This window comes from Plectropomus leopardus, chromosome 5 (assembly GCF_008729295.1).
Source record: "Plectropomus leopardus isolate mb chromosome 5, YSFRI_Pleo_2.0, whole genome shotgun sequence".
In the NCBI taxonomy this organism is placed as follows: Eukaryota; Metazoa; Chordata; class Actinopteri; order Perciformes; family Serranidae; genus Plectropomus; species Plectropomus leopardus.
This window is the reverse complement of record NC_056467.1, coordinates 25,140,774-25,162,869: the sequence shown is the minus strand read 5'-3', so window position 1 is coordinate 25,162,869 and position 22,096 is coordinate 25,140,774. Positions and strand designations below refer to the sequence as shown.

The window sequence follows — 22,096 nt, the reverse complement described above, 5'->3', positions numbered from 1 at the left end:
TGTCTTCTTTACAAAGTTTTATTATTACAACCTCCTCCACCTGCGCCTCATTTCTTTTTGTACCAAACTGTTGACTCTGTCCTCTAGTGTCATCTATTGGCTGTATCTATGTGGGCAGTGACGTTTACAACATTTGAAATGGATGTATATATTTTTGTACATAAAGGGGAGTATCAATGGGCCCCAAACAAGAGATCGCTGGTCATATCCCATGCAAAACCAAAAGTTAACATAGTTACACGACTGAACGGACTGAACAATTAAAAGTACTTCATGTAGGCACTTGCACGAGCACATTATTCAACCAAGTACATATAAGTTTATGTCACTTACATCTATGTAATTATTTTAATCAAAACCACAATCTTCTCCTGAACTCAACCAAGTATTTTTTGTTCTCTAAGCTTAACCAAGTGTTTTTCTTTCCCTAAACCTTACCAATCTTCAAAGAAACTGCAACTGTTCATAACAGACTTTGCACTGTGATTGTTTTTGAGTTGTCAGTATATAATTTTAACACATTTTGTGCCCACCACAATGTAATGCAAAGTTTCTGTGAGTCTGTGTTGTGATATCACCACCCCCCTCTACTACAAACCCCTGTCTGTGGCCCCATTTAGAGGAAGACACTAGGTCTGATCACTAATCAATGACAGGGAAATGGAGGGAATTAGCCTAAATTAGGAAGACGAGAGAACAGACTACCTCCTGTTCAGGGGTCAATATCCTCTGTCTGATGCCTGATCCCTCCCTAAGACAAATGGTGAACGAGTGCACATTTACACAGAGTGCGTGCATATGTACGTTCTCACACACAGAGTCTTTGAGGTGTATTTTGTGCTGATCAGTGGGTTTCTAACCGCGTCTGTCCTTCAACTGACAGACTCTGGGTCAGAAAAGACCGGGGTGCAGCATGTCCTGGTTTCCCCTGGGAGACTCAAGTAGAAGGGGTAGTGGAACATGTGCAAACCCAGGCAAACAAAGAGCTGGAACCTCCACTGTTTGCCTTCATCCCATGTTGAAATTAGCCCTTACATAAGCACAAAGGCTTATGTGGTACACTGCTCTTCTGTGCAGCAGGCATCGTCCTATTAGCCCACCGCACTGCCCCGGGGAAGGGCACAGTCATCAAGTCAGCTCAATCACATGCACACCTGCAACAACTAATTTTAAGACAAAGAGCCCAGCACTCTACTTAATACACCACTGACTGGTTTGGCTGCCAGCTGAATCAGAGTTATTGATGGGGTATTGAGTGTGGTTCAAAAGAATGAGGATAAAGAAAGGCGTGTTGGAAAACTTTGCATCATTCCCCATTCCCTTTACTGTGTCTCTGACTGTTTGATGCTGGATCAAACTCTTTGATTGCTGCATGGTTCCCAGCGCCTCTGTGATGAGAATGTGTGTGTGGCCTACAGCATCTTATCTCCGTGGTTAAGACCTGGTCACAGACACGCAGAGCACTCTAACTTGGGGACTATTATCTTAGCTGCCAGACTCCCAGAGCTTACCCACTGCAAGCTCTAATAAAGCAGAGTGGGCCAAGGTTTTCAGCCACGGGGGGATTAGCGTTTGACACGAGTCTGGACCCCAGCATTCATATTCACATCACATGTACACTCCGACAACAGTGGACTCTACAGTTTTACTTGTTTGCACCCTACTGAAAGCCAAATATATAATTTGTGTGTGTGTATAGTTCAGATGTAAGCTGACTGTATGCCTCCATTCACTGTTCACCCATGGGTCCAATTACCCACAAGCCCTTGCAAAAAGGGTAGAGAGAGCAGATGGCTGCTTTTTGATGGGCTTGAAATGGTGATTAAAGGGTCCAATATGTGCTTTTTACATGCTTCGAACCAAAGTCGAGCTTCTCTAAGTGTAACTTGGAGTCATCCATCAATTTTTTACTGCTTGTCCAGGTCTAGCCGGTGGCAGCAAGCGAGGGGAAATACCTTAGATGCCCTGCTCCCCAGCAATATTGATTTTGGCACCAGAATTTGAACTAGTATTTATCTCATGATGAAAATCTAGATAAAAGTTTGTCATGTTTTAGCAGAGCGCTTGCTTTTTTTGTGATTTCTCACTGCAATGTTGTTCCATCATTTGCATTTGCCCTTTTTGCGCAGAGATTCCTCTGTCAGGGCGCAACAAAGCTCTACATTACACTGGCGTTGCATTTTATACAGAACCAAACAATGCCGGCATAATGCTGTCCTAGTGTGTGATATTAGATAGCATACTGGCATTATGGAGGAAAAAGAGGCGTGATGAGCTTTACGAGTAACACAACACTGTTGGCTTCTAGTGTGACAAATGACATCAGGCAGCACTTTCTAACCAATGGCAATGGAATAAAGTGGCAATAAAAATCATTTATATTCCCTATTACATGGCAGTTGTTCTTGTCTTTTTTTGTCATGGAAAGAAGTTCAGGAGCAAACATTTTTCACCATAAATGCCATTGATAAAATTAACATTGCAACTGAGCCACATCCTGTAGCTCCTTCTCGGGTACCCTTAGGCCTTCCTCAGCTCGATGGGATATGTAATCTGCTACTCTTAGTTGTGCTTATTAACTAATTCAACCCGTTCCATCTCCCTATTTTCCAAATTGTGCACCTGCGGGCTAATATATTAATGGTTAAGGCTTTTGACTTGAGAAGGAATTTTAATTTTAAAATGTCAAACTGAAACAATGCTTAAAGTCCATTTGCTGTTTCTCTATGATTAATTGCATCTCTTCTTTTTCCTCCAGGATCCCGTCTACGCCAGGAGGACTCCCCACCCCGGATTGTGGAGCACCCCTCTGACCTGATTGTCTCCAAAGGGGAGCCTGCCACTCTTAACTGTAAAGCGGAGGGGCGGCCCACCCCGACAGTGGAGTGGTACAAGGATGGAGAGCGGGTGGAAACGGACAAAGACGACCCACGTTCTCACCGCATGCTGCTGCCCAGTGGCTCGCTTTTCTTCCTTCGCATCGTTCATGGACGACGGAGCAAACCGGATGAGGGAGCCTACGTCTGCGTGGCCCGGAACTACCTGGGAGAAGCTGTCAGCCGCAACGCATCTTTGGAAGTAGCATGTGAGTCAGGAGCCTGTCTCCTTTTTCTTTTTAATTTCTCCTCTTTGCTGCAGTGCTGATTTTTTCTTGCTCATTTAATTAGATGAAGAAAAGTCTTGATGTTGCAGCTTCCAGATGATGGAAAGACTGGAATTACAGTCAGCATAAGTGAATTAAAAGACCATGTTTTAATATTTTCTGTCAGCATTATCCAATCTTTTTCTTTCCATATATAAATAATGGAAAATTGTCTTTATGTGTTGAGAATAACAGTGAACAAACAGCATTTTATTTGATGCAATTGAAATTACACTATTTTAAGAGCTGGCTTCATCGTGCTTTCAGGATTAATGAGTTGTACAGAATGAGCTTTTCAACGGAGCACTTTAGATAAATTTGATATATTTTTACCTCACAGGGGTTACTCTGAAGTTGTCTGCAGACCTTTGAGTTAAAGCTTTGGATGGTATGGTAGATATGGGTTTCTCACAGGTGAGTGGGGGTCGAACGACAGCCCCAGATCAAAGTCCTGAAGGACATTTGACACAGGCTGCCTGGACTGTGTTGGTGAACACTGACAGGCAAAACCTGAGCTGTGGATCATATTACCTTTGAAGATGACCCCCCCCCCCCCTTCCTGCGAAGTGGCTACTAGGCACCTCAACTGCCCATAAGGTGGAGTGGAAAGTCTCCATGTCTTTGTGTTGTTTAAACTGGCTGACACATGCTTCAGACAAGAGCTACATTCATGAGACTTTATGATACTTCACTTGATTTGGCATGGAGAGACATCGAGATCTCATATCATGATTAGTGACATAAACTTTGGGAGTCATTTTAGAGTTGGTTGCTAAGCTGTCATTCTCTAAAGTTAACTCAAAATAAGCAAAACTTTTGCCAGTTAAATTATCGACAATGTTTTTGAAAGAAAATACAGCAAAAACCTTCCTTGTCGTAAAAAGGACCTGTGTTTGTCTTTTCTGAGGTGATTACAGTGATCAGTGGGAGCAGTCGTTAGCTTGTGATCCTTAGGAAATGGACTTTGTGTGTTGGAGAGGAGGGGGGTCGCTCTCCGCCTCTGATCCAGTCCCCTGCCTTCCCGAGGGCCTCTCAGCTGCCCCCAGGTGCTAACTGTGTGACAGCAGCTTGATCTATCGATTGCTGTAAGAGGGCTCTCCCAGTCTAAATGAAAATTCATGAAAAATTGATGAAGTCTCCAGATTATTTTATTTTTCCCCTCTCATACTGTTTCTTAACCTTTATTTCCAGTACCCTCATTCTCTCTCTCTCTCTCTCCCCCTATTTCTCTCCCTCCCTCCCTCCCTCCCTTCCTCTCTCCCCCTCTGTTGCTCTATTGCTGGCTCTCTCTCTCTCTCTCTCTCTCATGTAATAAGGGTTGAGCAGCAGAGGGGGTTGAATGGAGGCATTGACTGCTTGAATGGCTTGAAGGTGAGGGGTGAGGGGTCAGGAGGCTAGGAGACGAGGAGATAAGCAAGAGCTAGCAAGGTGAAAAAATAAGAGCACATGTATGATTGGTATTACCAGAGATACTGGGTTAGAGAGAGAAAGGGGTTCGGTGCAAAGCCTCAGGCCACACACTCAGAGTAAACAAGGACACAGAGCTGTTCCCTGTGCCTATAGTTAGACCTGAACTGTGCAGCGTTCATTCTGGCTCCCATCATCAGGCAGCATTTATATATATTATGTATTGTACATGAATTAAATTCCCAATCTACATTTAATTGCTTGTCAAAGTGGCCTTTGGTTGTCCAATTTCATTTACAACCAATACCAGCTCCATGCTGCCTCACGAAATATTCCTTCTATTGACCTGACCTGACCCGACCTGAGACACACACAGTTTGAGAGTGACAGCAGTGTTGGCCTGACTGTGATGGAGTGTGGGTGTGTGTGGAAAATGGTTGTGCTGGCGGGTCAAGTGCAGTTCAACAGAGACATTTTCTGTGTTACTTGATTCTGATGTGACAGTGAATTATGTTTTATTAGAATAGAACATATTCAATATGAATTATTAGATTGTGAAGAGATCAAAGCTCCCAGAGGCTCTTTAGAGTGAGCTGAAGAGATGAGGAGAAAGAAAGGAGTTTGAAATTTGCAGGCATGGTATTATATTAAAGCACTAATGACCTGTTGCAACTTTAATGACAAGTAATTTAAGGGATATTGAGTTATAAATGTCCTGAAGCTGATTCGCAGGATTGGTGTCTGAACCAATCAAGTGTCTGGACCAGGATGGACAGAATTAGCATAGCTCGATTGTTGTCTTTCGCCCTCTGTCTCTTTAACATAGATGAGTTAGTTTGTTTTATAACAAAGCAGTTTGTAAGATTTAGGGAGATTCATTGGCATTTAGTAGTGAGGATTGCAGATTGCAGCCAGCTGAAACTTCTTCCAGTTAGAATTCTTTAATTTTCATTGTTCAGGTGATTTTTACTGGGAGCTGAAATATCTACGGAGGTCTCTTCCTCTCTAAAACAAATGGACCCTCTGATTTAAACTGGTAAAAACGGTTGCTGTTTAGCAAGTTATAGATGGCTGATTAGCCCAGCACCTGGTAATGTGTGCTCACCTTTTCTCTCTAATAACTTTAGATACAGACATTCAGGATTTTTTTACTGGGAGCCGAATTATCTGCAGGCGTCTCTTTCTCGACAAAACAAATGGATGAGGTGATTAAAATAGGTGAAAACACTGAATAAAGCAGTTTCAAGTTAAAAATCAGTGTCTTTCTAATGCTGTTTGGCTCGTTGCAGAGGGGCTTCTAATTGCAGTGGCTAACGTGAAAACATATTTGGCCCTATCTTGAGCCAGTGAGTGTTTTTCCATTCTGGGCTACTGTAGAAACATAGTGGATTCAGTGGAAGAGGACCCGCTCCCTATATAGAAATAAACGGCTTGTTCCAAAATAGTGGAAACGCTACAATTCGTATTTTCAGCTGATCATACACTAAAGAACACACACTTGCATTTATGCCAATATATCCCCCTAAATCCTACACAGTGGACCTTTAAATGTAGTTAACAGATAAGATTCAGGATTCACTTCTTTGTAAAATATATATGAACAGTAATTATTCACTGACAATAACAATGAGGTCATGACTGGATATAGAAATGCTTTCCTCAGTGATATTAAGATATGACTATCTCCAGCATATTTGTGTATTTTCACAGTAATCAGGTTATCATAGACCCCAAAGACGAGGGATGGCCATTTTGTGGAGCACTCCATGCTCGGGGCTTTCTCTGCTTTCTTTTTCAGCCAGGTCTTTAGGGGTGCTTGGGGGACGGAGGGGGTGGGGGAGCTAAATCCCAAAGCATTGGCTTACCGTGGTGATTAGCTTTATCAGGTCCTGACATCCGTCTAGTGATTGTAAAGCCACAGCTAATCGCACAAGAAAAAGCAGCATTTAAATCTATATCCATGTTGAACTGGGTTCGTGTGTGTGATACGTCCTGCCCCTCCCCATCCTCACCCCCTGTCTTCAACCTCCCTCTCACACCTTTGCCCCCCTTCCATTCATGAGTGGTTGAGCAGGACCCCGGTGAGATAATTTAATTGCAGCTCTGAAACAGATTGAACTTGGTGTCCGCTGAGCAAAGCGGCACTGCTGCATGCTGGACATCAAGCTGGGCGGCACTCACCACTCTCTCTTGGAGAGGTGGAGTGCAGAGGAAGAGGGGGAAGAAGCCTCTGAGAGGAGCCTCTGCATTATTAATGTGGGCCAGATTGGGGGGACCTGGGCCGTTTCTAGGCTTCAGACATGTCTTTCGTAAGCGTTGGATGTTAAACACACATTGGGCCTCATGCAGCAACATTCTGTTAAATTTCTCTTTTATTTCTTTTAAGAGAAAAAACAAATAAGCAAAGTCAACTCAAGATGCATCAGACTTTCTTAACCATTCAAATTGCCTTCTACTTTGGTCAGCTCAACGCTGAACTCCACTTGATCATAAGTCACCTATTAACGTAGGTAACGCCCCATAAATAATATATAAGTGCAGGTATGCTGCAGTGTGCAAAGACTCTGGCACGTGACCAAGACCGGAGACATGACACCAAAAAAGGTTGCATGAAGAAGAACTTCTGCAAGTGGTGAAATTGACGTAGGCCTGCTGTTAAATAAACTTAAAAAAAGTAAATGTGATTTTAGGGAAATGTATTGAAGTATTAAAAGTTAGAGTACTCATGCAAAAAGGTTTAAATTTAATATCAAAATAAATAAAATAATTAAATGGAAAAGCAGCAAGTTGTCAGTGTTCTCAACCAGTCATAAAATGTTGTCTTACCCAAGAAAAGAGTAAAAATAACGAAACATTGGTGAATCCCAAAAATCAATGGGTACTAACAAAATAGCGTTAAATCGTGGATACGAGCAATAATAAGAGCAAGATTGTTAATATATATATATTGTTTCTTGCATGAGGCCCATTGCACACAAATTGGTGGAAAAGAGCATGAACTGCGTTATGTTATCAAAGTCTGGTGCATGTGGTGAGTATGAGGATAATGCTTGGACATCACTTTTGGGAAGATTTTTCATTACAGGTGTTGTTCACCATCCTGTACTTTAGAAGATAGAAACTTGTAAATGTGTTGCCTACAGGGTATCTGCTTTGTAATCTCATTCTACCTTCCATGCTCTCCAAAGCTGACTGCAGGCCCGCTCCACGGGATGGATATGCCACATATATGAGGGGATCTGCCCCCTTTTCTCGTTTCAGAATAAACTAGGTCAATGAGCAGGTTCATAAATCATTATGAAGCCTGTGTCAAAAATGCTAGCTGCAGCCACCGCTGCTGAATAAATTGCTAGCACTGCAGATATCTGTGTATATATAAGTGTGACAAGGCACACCTGGGGCGATAGGATCCCAAGGAAAATGTTAATTAGCCCCAGCTTTGCAGGTGGATGGGTAGCACTGGTGCAAAGTGCCCCGAATGCAAGCATGTGGGGTGAACAGTTGCACGTTTAATATAGTGTCGAATGTGACTCCGGCCTTCTGTATATGTACTAAATGTATGTAATCATCTGGGGAGGGAGGCATCGTGAATGGAACCAACACACAGAATCTTGAGTAGATGTGTATCCTTTCCCGCTTCGCTCAGTTTGTAACCTTTAAAAATGCAAATGACACAGAAATGAAACAGATGTCTTGGGTTGGTTCTAAATGCCGCTTGGAATGGGATTGGATGACTTTTAAAAAGGTCCTTTGATATCATCTAATGTACCACTTCTGCAATTAAGTGAATCGTTAGGTAGCATTTGGTGCTCGTACAACAAGGTAATTAGCAGGAAAATAGAGTTGGGAGAGGTGTGAGTGGTGAAGAGAGGAGGAGGGTACCAAGCTGTTCCTGTTGTGTCCAGCATGAGGGGGAGCTAATAAAGGGACAGGCCAGGAGGAGCAGGCCAGGTGGGGAGTCAGGCTGAGCTGTGCTGCAGAGCCTTTCACAAGCTCATCTGGACTCATTATTCCATTTCAGAAATGAGAAAATGGAATGACAAGCGCACGCAGACAGCAGACACTCACGCACTCTCACACAAACGTGTACACAAACACCTGCCCTCACGTTTGTACAAACCCCAGTAGGCCCCAGTAGGTTTAATCTGCACTGAAGTCCTTGAGAAATAATGAAGGGTAATGAAGGAAGCAGCAACAATGCAACCATTACGGCACATTAATGATGCATGCTTCAGTTAGGAAATATAACACAGTCTCGAAAACTGAGCACTGCCTAATTTGTATTTAAATATGTTTTGCTTTCTCAGTGTGTGTGTGTGTGTGTGTGTGTGTGTGTGTGTGTGTGTGTGTGTGTGTGTGTGGGGGGGGGGGGGGGGGGGGGGGGTGAGCACAGAGTTGAGGGTCAGTCTAAACAATTACCACTCCCTGGATTTTCCTGCACCTTTGAATGGCTCTCTTTTGGCTAATTTCATAGAGTTAAGGGAGTATTGGGGAGTTAAAGGTTCAGTGTTTAAGATTTAGGGGGATTTAGTGGCATCTTGTGGTGAGGATTGTAGATTTCAACTGTGGACACTCTCTTGGTTTGAATTCCTTCAGTGTTCATTTTTCAGGTTTTTTACAAGGAGACAAATCCTCTGCAGAGGCCTGTTCCTCTCCAGAACAAACGGACCATGTGATTAAAACCAGTCAAAATAGTGAAAAAAGCTGTTTAAGGTTACATATCAGTTTTTCTCCAATGCTGTTCAGCATGTCGGAGATAGGCCACTAGCCCAGCACCTGCTAATGTATGCTCACCTTTTATCTCTAAAAACTAAAGATCCAGATGTTCACAAGGTTTTTCACTGGGAGCCGAGTTATCCATAGAGGGCTCCCTATCTCCAAAACAAACAGACCAGGTGATTAAAACCAGTAAAAACACTCAAAAAAGGAGTTTATCACTTAGAAAAATCTGTGTTTTTCTGACGCTGCTCATCACAGAGGGGCTGCTAATTATGGTGGCTGATGCAAAAAAACACAAATTGCCATATCTAGAGACAGTGCTTGGTTTGTCTGTTCTGGACTACAGGGGAAACATGGCAGTGCATGAATTTGCATTTCCTAGGATCCTGCTCTCCCTATTGGCTAGGACTTGTTGCCTCTGTTGGTCGGATTGGTTCGTTTTCAGCACAGGGAGTGAGATTAGTTAGGGTTACGGTAAGATGGGTAAGCAAATAGGGGGCAGAGTAAGGCAGACTAGGGCGGACTATTCCTTTGCTATTTAAAATTCCCTGGTGGTTCAACAAGGTGGACTCCATGGACGAAGACCTTCTCACTATGCAGATATAAACGCTTATTTAAGGAAACAAAAATACGATATTCTTATTTTCAGGTGAATATACACTAAACAAAACATACATTGTGTAATGTGTTCAATTTATGTCTGTTTTTTACCCTAAATTCTACACAATTTACCTTAAACCGAAAAAAAAATCGAGGACTATTTATTTTTTTTGCTGTAGGTTGCCAAGTTTAGTTCAGAGGGAAGTAGTGTTATGAAAAAAAAGGAAAAGTATGGATGCAGAAAAGGTAAAATGTGGCCCTGCGATAAGAACAATGGTGAGAGCAGAGAAGGGTGTGGGAAATATCTTCCTCTGATAAAATGTGAGAGTGGAGAAATCCCTGATTAAATGTGTCAGCTCAGTGTCTGTGCAGCTAGAGTTTGCTGACCTCTGTAAAAAGGTGTTGTTATCTATTGGGATTTACTCACCCAATGTCCACACACACATACACACACACACGCACACACACAGTTCTTGCCAGCCAAAGACAGCAGCATGCAGATTGCTCTCTCATTTATAAGCCACAGATGGCCGAGTAAATGAGGACTTCCCGCCACAATCCTGTGCAGCGCATAGAAAGAGACTGCCCTGCAGAAATGGAACAGGTATTTGGAAAACTCTCGCAGGGAGATTAATCATAGGCATACTCTGCAGTCACTAGCAGCACTCTGACCTTTCACTGCCACACACACACAAACTAGCACGTTTACACACATATGATAAGTCCTGAGACTGCGCTTTTGCTATCCTCAGCGGGCCTTGTGTCCCAGCTTTGACCTCCCCGACTCCACCGAGGGAAATAGCCTGTCTGTGTTACCTTCTTACATTCAGAGAAAACAAGGGAAGTGGCTGGAGATGGGCAATATAATAGGGCTGTACCCGACTCAGAATGATGTCAGTCTAATCAGATTTGGCTGTTCAATACAAATAATCAACATTCGTTTTGTTTTTGAAGGGGCTCCGAGGGACTTTCAGTGTGACAGTGGCATTCACATAAAACAGTAAACAAACCAACAGGCTGCTGTCAGCATGTCTGCAGCTTTGTGTTATCAAAGAATAGTGTGAAAGTCAAGAGCACTCGCTCCCAAGCAAAATCTGGGGACCAAAAACGTCCCCTGAAGTATACTGCACAGACAAAAAACAACTGCTCAGCTGGAAGCAAGTTGATGATAAGAAATCTCTGACCTTTAAGGGGCAGGCCTAAAATATTGCTTGGCTAGACTGGCACTCCATGGCTGGACAATGACAGCAGTAATGGAGTAGTGTAGCAAAGGCTAGGGACAATGATGGAAGTGTTTTGAGATGATGGCAAAGACATGTAGCCCCTAATGAGGTCCAAGTTTGGGATGACCTTTGACCATCTTTCTCAGCCCCCTTTATCGGTCTCTTTCTCCCCCCTTTCCCCCCCCCCCCCCCCTCTCTACTTCCACCATTGTGTCACCTTTGAGTGTACAAACTGGATTAAACAAGTGTGTGGCGTTTCGTCATGGATGCCACTGCCCCGTCGGCAGAGAAGTGAGCCATCAAGCAGAGAATGCTGAGCCAGCCGCTTCTCACGCCCATTAGTGCCCGGCAAGATGAAGCACCCGTCTCACCGGGTTTTGTTGTGTTTCCTTTATAAACCCTACTCTCGCTCCTTCACACTCTCCCTCTTTCTCTCTTTAAAGTGACACTGTTATTGATGGCCTCTCCACTCTGACAATGCAGGGCTATTGCTTTGTCTCTCCTTCCTGCATTTTGCCTGCTCTCTCCTTGCCCCCTCCACCATCCTCGTGTCTCATTCCCAATGCTTTACACTGTGAGCGCTTGCTCTGCGGTGACTGAAAAATAAATCTTTGCATTAACATCCAGTCCCTAAATTGTGCCAGCTTGGCAGCGTTGTTGTAAAAAGCAAGCACCTTCAGACAACCATGTTCTATAAAACAACCTTACCCTGCCACGCCACTTCTTTTATTCTCATCAGACAGTTTTGGATGTAGACTGAGCTGTAAATTATTGAAATGTGTCTGCAGGCTGATTATTGATCAGTTTTAAAACACAGACAGGGTGAGAGGCTGCTGCTTTCATGGGTGGATTGCACTTTGATTTCTGTTTTGATATTGACTTATGGTTGTAATTTATTCAAGCCGCTTGCAGCCTTCAGTTTTTCAGCGAGCAGATTTATTTTCATGATCATCAAATTATCCTCCAGAAAATACCTAGACTTTATCAGTCTATTAATCCGTTCTTTAGCCTGGAAGTAGATAACCTAGCACACAGGGTACTACTAAATTGCTGCACAGGTGCGCTATTCACCGGCATTTAGATGTCTGATACCACTCTATTTGCTGACAAGTGGGCGAAGGGACAAGTGAATGATAATAATATTAATCGAAATGCGACCTGCAGTGAAATCCCTGTGGACTCGACGTTCTGAGGGTGGCTTGCCATTGAGTCCAGCCAGGATTGGATCCTCTGACCCCTGAAGAACCCTTTGCCCTCTCCTATCCACCCCAGATCTCTGTCAAACCATAATTCCTTAACCCAGCGCTCCCCTCCGATGAACGCGTCCCTGTAGTGACTGACCTCCCCACACCCACCTCTCCCCCTCACTCTCTCTCTCTCTCAGACCCTCTGAGACTGCCAGAGATGGTAATCCATCATATGGAGCTGGGGAGGAGGTGACAGGGTGGAGGGCTGAAGTTCAGGCGCTAGCTGATATGGATTTGAATCAAATGTCGCTAGAATTGATTCACCCTCCGGTGTATGCACTGTGTTATTTCTGCACTGATGTTCCTGCTTCAAATGCCCATTATTTCCTTGGTTACTTTCACACACCCTTAAATACACATTCATTCACACACATACATGCCTTTGCGCAACAGAGTAGGGTACACAATACTGCTGGGGATTGATCTTGTGGAAGGGTTCAACCGGACCCACGATTCAGCCTGTTTATTTTGGCTTTCGACTGTCACACTGCACACTGGCATGCTGATGGATATATCTTGTTCAGAGCCGTTGTGCACACTTGCACACAAGTACACACTTGCACAAAAAACGCTTAAGGTAAATGGCTTTTGTGGCTGTTTTTCTAGTTGTGCAAACATTAAGGACAGTCCCTCCTCAAAGTAGCCCTTTGGGAACATAGGAGACACGGCATTTCAGCTTCATTAGATTCTCAACTGAACTGTGTGGATGGAGAGGAAGTAAGAGGCTGGGGGATGGGATACATGGGAAACATTGGCCCTAGGAAGTTGAGGGTTCATAGCATACAACTTTGCCAGTCTAGTGGTTTTAAGGAAAAAAAAACATTAATACCTCCTCTCTCACAACCTTACTTGGTTTGTGTTGATTTAATAATTTGTGTTTTTTTGTCTGGAGTCCTTTAACCCATTGAAACCTGGATCAACATCAGTTTTCTTGGGCTGCACTTACATGCCTATCACAAGCTGTTTGACCCTTTGAAAGCTGATTTAGGTTGATTTTTTTCTAAAACATGGGGCAAAAAAGCAACACCCAACTTGGCAAGAAATGTCCCACAAGTTGCAAGAAATTAGTAAAAGGTGAAAAGAAAATTACCTAAAATTTTGTTTAAAAAAAGAGAGGAGGATTATTAGAAAATTATCCAATAATGTCCAGAAAATATTATATTTATAATAATTTCACATTTAAAATTGTGTAATAGAAAAATTATAATTTAAAAAAATACTTGTAACTTTTTTACAGTTTTTTGGGGTAATATTTAGGCCAGTTGCTTGTTGACTTCTCCCCATGTTTTTGAAAGAAATCAAGCCAAGTTGAGCTGGCCTACATGGCCCTAGGCCCCATCAGAGTTATGGTGGGTCTGGATGTGTTATGACTTGGTGATCTCTCGATGGCGTAGACAGATATTGTGTTTGGCTTGGATTACATTTGCTGTAAGGGACACCTATCAGCCACCAGAGCCCTCAACAGCTGCAGACCAGAGCTGAAACCTGATCGTCCAGTCTCTGCTGTCTTTCTCCCTCTATCACTCTCTTTCCTCTTTCCCTCTTTCCACTCCCTCCCTCTCTCATTTCCTTTCCTGCTGTTTGAAAGTGATACTCAAAGCATTTTGATCACTTTCAAAAGTGAAGGGAGACAAGATCAAATGTTTAAGCGTGTGATTTTGGAGACAGCTGTGGTTCCATTCTGTTTTACGGCGTGACCTTTACATGACTGTGCCGCTGCATCCATTGGGTGTAACAGCAGAGGAAGTTGGGTGGCTGCTGTGTCTAGTTGAAGGTGACCTTGTGTGTTGCAGAGTTAATGGCTTCCCATTTCGATGCGGAGTGTGTCCTAACTGCTGCCTCGACCTGTTAGACTTCTCCAGGATCAGTCCCAGGCTTGGCTGAGGCGAGGGAGGGGACACGGAGGTTTAATGTTGGTCATTCAGAAGCCACCAGTTCACTACAGGACTCGCAGCTTCAGGACCATTTCATAGAGGGAATCTGGCTACCTCAGTTATGTGTGAAGTAGGGTGACCAGGTGCAGTGAGATGACATCACATGGTGAATGAGACTGGGAGCTGTGGTATGTGTGGCCACCTGCTTCTGCAGCTGGGAGGATGATTAGCTGCTAGCCAGGCTGATTATTAACCAGCCAGACACACATCCAGCCAAACGGACAGAGAGACAGACAGACAGGCAGACCGGGACACTGACAGACATTGCACATTGCCAGATATGAGCCTGCACATTGGTTGGCACAGTGGAGACCAGACAGACTCGCCCAGACCACTTAAGCACTAGCATGGCCAAAGGCCAACTGAATAGAAATCAGAACACCCCATTCAAATGCTAAGCAGAATGTTATCTCGCTGCCTCTTGCTGCTGGCCCTCGTGCTCTACACTGTCCAGGGCAAAGCTATTAACGAACATGCAGGTGCCTCCCATGTTTGCCTGTGTTTCATTGTGTGTGTGTTTAGATATGGGCAGCATGTTTCTCATTGCTTGCTGTTTTGATAAGCAATTCATAAAGGATAGTATTTGGGTGGGTATTGCTGGAGTAAAATTCTGAGTAATCTATGTTATTGTATTTCCAATGATTACTGTTGATAATGATGCCATACACAACAGTAGCCACCACCCAGTGAGTCAGAAACGATATGATGACAGTGAATCATGTTAAGCATGGCTATAATTGCAGGGATTTGTCTTGGATCCACTGAGATCTTCCTGTTCCACAGGAAATGAAATCTAACGACACTGAGTGATCACCGAGGGGTGTGTGGCTAACTGATGAGTACGCTCATTTGACTCCACCGATCTTTAAAAGCCATTAACGCTCTCCTGTTTCATGCGCAAATTAGGCCTCCACACACAAAGGCACACAGGCGCAGCAGCACATAGATGTTTGGAACCTGGACACAAGGCGGGCTTTGCAAAGGCACATATGCACATGCACACACTGTGCCCACACACATACACACGCTCTGTAACAGACTCCAAACTCCCTCTTTGTCGTCCAACTTGCGCAGTGAACATTTGCCCATTTGAAGCCTAAATGGCACAGTAAGGGAAAAATGAACCCCCAGACACCGCGTTGTAATGGAGCTGAAAAGAACAGCTTAATTGGCCAACATAAGCCATGCCCAGGCATTAACTGTGAAATTTACATGTTAGCTTTTTTCTCGTCTTTTTTTTTTAAAGGTCCCTGCGGTGTTCATGTGGAACAGACACATGAATTACAACTCTGACACTTCATGAATATCGATTTGGCTGCTGTTGCCGTGCAGGAGGTAGTGGAAAATAATATTATTCAAAACATGTTGAGTGGGAAACATATGCAATTAGTCGGTTATTAGTTTATGCAACTAATGTGTTATTAGTTTAATTGCCTTTTTTGGTAATTCACTTATCCTCACTCACTCATACACTGCAGTGCTGTGAAAAAAAAACACCCAGAATATTAAAAGTGAACTATAATTTAGAAATATTGACACATTGTTGTCATGATCCTGGATGACTAATCTTATTTAAGGCGGTAAATTTGAGAATTGCTCTTCTTATCACAATCTAAGACTTTAAGCAGAAGGTGCACGTCCACGTGATTTAGCTTTATTCACGGCGGTTCATAGGGTTGATAGTGCAGTCAAACCTCTGGGCCCAGATAGGCTGACCTTTGGCCAGCTCTGAATGTGACCTCTGACTGACCATCGATTGACCATCATCTGACCTCATGGCTTGGAAACTGAGCTGCGTACGGGTCCATTTGGCAGTCTGGAGAGCATCTCCAGCATACATTGCTAATACAGTTACGCTAGTGTTATTGGGAGATGCATGAAAGAGCAATAGCCCGGGAGGGCAGGGTTATTCCTGTGTCAGAGGAAGAAAAGCACAGATAATTTAATTACAAGCTAAAGGGATATGAGCATCTGTCAGCTTATTCATTCTTATACTCCTCAAGTTCTGTTGTTACTGCAGTAACATCAAAACTAGATTGCTGCCGGATTTCACTCATTACCCACTATATGACAAATTGGTATTCTGACATCTGTGAACCTTTACCCTCCTCTATTTACCATGCATTTGATCACTATACACTACAAAAGGCCTTTTCTGCTTTCTAAGACATTTTGTTAAACTAAACCGTGCACAATCCTTCTACATTTGCTGAGTGCAAGACCAGATTGTGTTATCTCTCCTCAGCATCTTGCCACTCCTCAACCCCCATCCCTCCTCCGTTTCTCCCTCATCCCCTAAATTGCTGCACCCTAACTGGCTGCAGATGATAACAATTTCAGCCGAGCAGCCAAAACATTCATCCCCATCCCCCTTATTGCTATGAAAAATCAAATGGCAACGTAGTGACTGACTGCTAATAAAATTAGCAGAATTTCTCATGAAGCTTAATAAGTAACTTGACGCGATAAATGATGCTGATGAGAGCAGGAGATGACAAAAAGAGGGTGTATCATTCATCTCAAAATCACTCAGTAATGCCAACTGGGGGTGTTGATTGCCATAAATATTCTTGGACTTTCAATTTTCACTCCACCCCCACCTCATCTCGCAAGAGCATCTCACCTCTCCTGACTGCCTCTGTGTGCCAGCAACACCACCCTCAGTCCTCTCTGTCTGTCTCTTTTCTCACATGCAGCAGGGAGACGGTTGGCCCAAGAACGTGGCATCATTAACTTCCTTGAGTGGCAGACGTTAGATGTGAAGAGGGGTGTCCTGTCCCACCCCCTACTGGGTGTCCCTCAACCCCCATCACTCCTCCTTGTCATCCTCCATCTCTGCATTTCTCGCTACAGCCATTCACAGATTTCATACACTTGATGCTCAGTCAAGAGTGAATGAGAGGATGATACAGTTCAGCGTCCTGGGTGTGCCATATGATTGTGGACGTCCATGTGCACAATCTGTATTACATACTGTAGATTTGTGTGTATATGTGGTTTTGGGGTAGGTGTCTAAAGCTGCTTTTCCAATGCACAAAAATGTGTTATCACCCACTAACATCTGGTTTTTAACCCTTTAAAACTTGGGAAGGAAAAACATGGGAAGAAGGCAATGAGCAACATAAGAAGAAACACAGAAATTAGTAAGACAAAAGTACAAAAAAATTACCTTATTATCCTTATTTTTAAATAAACAATGCAAAAAAGAAAGTAAAAGAACCTCGAAAAATGTTCCAAAAGTACAATAGTTCTGTAACATAATTTAAGTATGTAATTATGATAATTGTAAATACAGTTTTCCCTAGCTATTCTTTTCCTATATGTTTTTCCCTAGCTTTTTAAAAATAATGTAAAAAAAATATGAAACATTTCTTACCATGTTGCTTATTGCCTTTTAATGTAAAAGTTAATGTAAATGGAAAGGTTATGATCAGCATTCACACCCAGGTCAAATTACTCTGCAGTAGTCACCGGTATTTATGGGCTCTGAATGCAATCAGCATTGATGGAAACACAACACCCACGGGCTAATTTAGTAATGCTTTCTTCTGTTTACTGACCTGTTCCCCAGCCTGTCCATGACAGCAAACATAACATGCCAAAAAAAAAAAAAAAAAAGACACACACAAGAAAGGCATATTCGTCTGCTGCATAGCCATCTACACAGCTCTGGTCTACTGGCAATGGGCAAAGAAATATTTAGTGGGTTCACTTGTGTTTAAAAACCTGCGTACATGTAATAGTATTGGTAGAAAAGGAATTAACTGTTGTAACTCTGGCTTGAATACCACACAGTGTCAGGCACTTTTGTTGTTACCACCAGTGTGGCACGTGCTGCTGAGCTCCTTGTGGTGCAACGCCCTGTCTCATTAATCACAAGCCCTGTGCTAGAGTCCTGACAAGCCCACAACCTGGTGGCTTCCCACCTCCCCTCGTGTATACTGGGAAAGCTCGGCACCATTATCCGCTCATGGGAAGAACAGCAATGACAGCTGCCAGTGGTCATTGGAACCAAACCCCCCTTTTCCAATTGAAACTCCTCACTTCACATATCCCCCATCAAGCTTTTTGGCTTCTTCACGTCTCGGGTTCACAAGTTTTGAACCTTTGTGGCAAAGGTCAGTGGATTTGCCAGGTCGTCACGGCAACTCTCGACAACATCAGATGTCAAGAGAGTTGGCCGAGCATGATGAAGGCAGGCCGAGAGCTCTGCTTGGCCAGCCACTTCCTTCTGGAGGGCCGAGGAACAGAAGGGGAGAGACTTGCTTTTTGTTAAGCATACTCTCTCCCTTCTTCTTGGCTTTGCTCCGTGTCTGAAGAAATGAGGGTTGGGGGTATTTAGGCGTTCATGGGGGGAGTGTTAAGGGCTTGTTGGGGTCCAAGTCAAGCTTGTACAGTGGGGTGCTTGGGCTCAGAGCAGTGCCGTGGTCTAGTTGTGTCATGAGCATGTAGCTGAGCTGTCACTTGTCTCTAATTGGCTTAGATCAGCCCACGAGAGGCTCAAAGCTCACTGACCCACCCTCTCTCTCTTCCTCCACCCGTCTCTCATTATCTTCTTTTTCTCTGCCAAGCTAAGACAATAGTCTCCACATGCTCCTTTCCATCAGAGCGTTTCATCCAAAATCTCTCTCTCATTCCAGCAGGCCTGTCACTTTCTCTGCCTGCATGTGTCTCCTGTTATGGGGCTAAATCTTTGCAAAGAGGCAGGTTACTGGAGTAATGAGAAGGGATGCAGAGGGCAGCTTGATCTAATCCTGATTGGAGACCTGATTGATCTGGGCCCTGGGGTCGTCACAGGGTCAATACACGGACTGATGATAACACGAATCATCTTAAGGGAATAAACCTATCGCTGCACTCTTACATGCCATTACACCTCATATCAATCCAAACAAAAATTCACATCCGTCGCCTCTGCCATCACAGTTAAAGACATTCTAGCACCTCATTTACCAGCACTGCAATCAGTCAGCCATTCTGAATCCTGCCAGAGTGGGTGTTCCTTCTTGTAGTAGTGGAGGATTTACAATGTGCTACAAGGGTTCAGGGAATGACCCTCTAGTGTGCATCCCTGATGATGTTCTAATTGGATGGGGTGACCTTTCTTCACTGTAATTTTGAAGTGTATGTGGTCCTCGGGGGTGGGAGCAGATTAAAAAGCTGAAAGGGGTGGGCTGATTGATGTGTGCTGTGGTTGGTGTGGTTGTGGACGGACAGTGACAGGTAGAGGGACAGTAACATATGAGTCCACAGCTGTTGAAGGGGAATGGATGTACCGACTGATACATGGGAGGTGGCCACGATCAGGCCTGACTGATTGCTACCTTCTGGTACATCACCCTTGTAATGGCTGCAAAGACTGTGGCTGCTATGATTGAGTGGTGGGGGAGGTTGCTTGTTTGGTTTCTGTATACATTAAGGCTGTGCCATGTCATATAATTCATGATAATACCAGTATTATATTTAATTTAATTAAAGAATGTCACATCACCCCACAAGACATTGCTACATATTATATTGCACAGTGTCATAATGATGAAGAACTTCTGTGGTTTAACATCAGGAAAAAAAACCACAGAGACGATCACATAACGACAGCCACATATGGTATCATCTAATGATAAAATTGAGTATGAGAGATGAGAGGCAGTTTAATCTGAACTCAATGATTTATAAATTAAATTGTATGTTGCTTCTTTGAGATTAAGAAGAGAAACATGTTGCAGAGTTGATGAACAAAAACCTTTACCAGTAAAGGTGGATGAGATAGTGTGTGTTAATAAATAAATAAATATATTATTAGCATATTAAATAGCCTTGTGTGCATGCTACCTAGGCAACTTAAATATGTAGTTACATTTTGCAAAACAGATTGTAAGTTTCGGCAGGTTTATTTGAGTCCAGGTGATATGTGCCAAGTTTAAAACATTATGCTCACTTTTTCATAAAAGCATGAAAAGTACACTTTTACAAACATTTAAAATAATAATAATGCTAATATTGATAATATTGATAATGATAATAATAATAATAATAATAATTTATATATACTTTTATTTATCCACCAAAACAACATAGAGTGCCTCCCTGCTTCTTCTACAATTTCATTTAGCAGACGCCTTTATCCAAAGCGACGTGCATACACCATATCCACAGCAGTCATGGCCTTTCTTTTAACCGTGCTCGGTCTAGTTAGATGGTTGCATCATGGTTCACATTCTGCAGAAGGACCTTAAATGCACTGCAGGTCTGCTTGTTGGTCAGACTAGAGATACGCATCACTCAACCACATCCAGCAGGATTGTGGATAGCGGGTTTTGTGATTTCCTTGACGTGTTTGTGGAGGACCGAGTTCTTTTCCTCTACTGAACCTCTGGTTATTCACTCTGCCTCTTCATTTAGCTTATTTTTAAGTTATGTAATTTGAGGTGTTTTATTCAAATGAAGGCTATTATATGGCTATTTAAGACATATGTCTGGTAGTTAAAATTACAGAACATTAACGGCCATAGTGACCATCAAAAGAAAAAAAAAAAGTGTTGCACAAACCCTGAGTGAGTGGCAATCATAGATATGTTGAGGAAAAAAGTCACCACACACACAGATGTAATATATAAAATCCAATCATATTTATATATATTTCATACATATATATATCATAATGCATGCATAGTGTTAAAAACACAACACCCTGTAATATCACATTAATATTATGGATATAAATGGACTGTGAATATAAAGATTTGTGGTATAAATACTGGCTGTGGGTGTTCCTGCGATCTACTGTATGTTTATCCCTGATTGTGGCTGTTATTTTGCTTTGCATTCATGTATAGCACTGCCACTGTGCTCACAAAGCTCCCGGCGTATATTTATTTATTTGTGTCAATATGAAATTCGCTTTGCTTTTCTTTGTAGCCTGAACAACTTGAAGTGTGGTGAATGGGCTTGTTTTGGTGCATTGACTGGTGGATCCTATTTTGACGGCGTATGAAGCTGGAACTAATTCCTGCATATTTATTCGGCTTGGTCTAAGCAAGCTAAGCACTAAACCTACTTAATATTCTAGGCCATGCTAACAGGGACTGCCTATTGGTGATGGTGAAACTGCCTCACACAGCCCTTGGAAGATTGTAAGTGGGAAAATTCGGGAGCCTTAGAGTGTCAAAATAATTTATTTCCTTAATAATGGGCATGGATGCAAACGCCAATTTAAGGTGTGAGGATTTGCTTTTCCAGCAGTTTTTAGTTATTTTATGTCATTTAGCCATGAGCTAATATCTGAAAGTGGTGCTAAAATGCTGAGACGAAATAATCCACTTAATAACAGATGCTGCCACCATATTGTCATGGCTGGATTCATCAGCTTGTGTTAGTTATTGTCAAGACTGAATATAGACATACTGTACATTAGTTGTTGTTGGGTCTGAGTGTGTCAGTCAGTACGTTTACATGATATTTGAAAAAAATTAATTATTGTGTTAGTCCGACTAAAACTAGACTTTTAATGTACATATAAACATGTTAGTCTGACTGAAATCAGACAAAGTCAACTTTCTCGGAGCCGGTCTAACACATCTAGGTAACGTGTTGGGAGTCAATTTACTTTTTCATGTATATGCCTCAACTGGACCTGAACTGGCCCTGGCATTCTGCACATGCTCCATAGTCCCTGCTCTAGGCTTTGACCCGGAAGTCAAACAGCATAAATTTGTCAAAGAAAGCTGAGAAAAACACGTGTCAAAGAAGGGAAGAAAACAAATCAAGATGAAGGTGTGTATATACAAAATGTGCAGTGCTGAAAAGTTTTCCATGTTTTTTTTG

The 22,096-nt window shown here is 42.8% G+C and overlaps 1 protein-coding gene across 2 annotated transcripts in view; it reads left to right on the top strand.

Moving 5' to 3' along the window:
* The window catches only part of robo2 (roundabout, axon guidance receptor, homolog 2 (Drosophila)), a 350,439-nt gene that overhangs the window by 151,766 nt on the left and 176,577 nt on the right, over window positions 1–22,096 (top strand). For both annotated transcript variants that reach the window (XM_042486274.1, XM_042486273.1), the window contains exon 2: window positions 2,759–3,085. In XM_042486274.1, coding sequence (XP_042342208.1) covers window positions 2,759–3,085 — 327 coding nt within the window. The remainder of the gene's footprint in view (window positions 1–2,758; window positions 3,086–22,096) is intronic.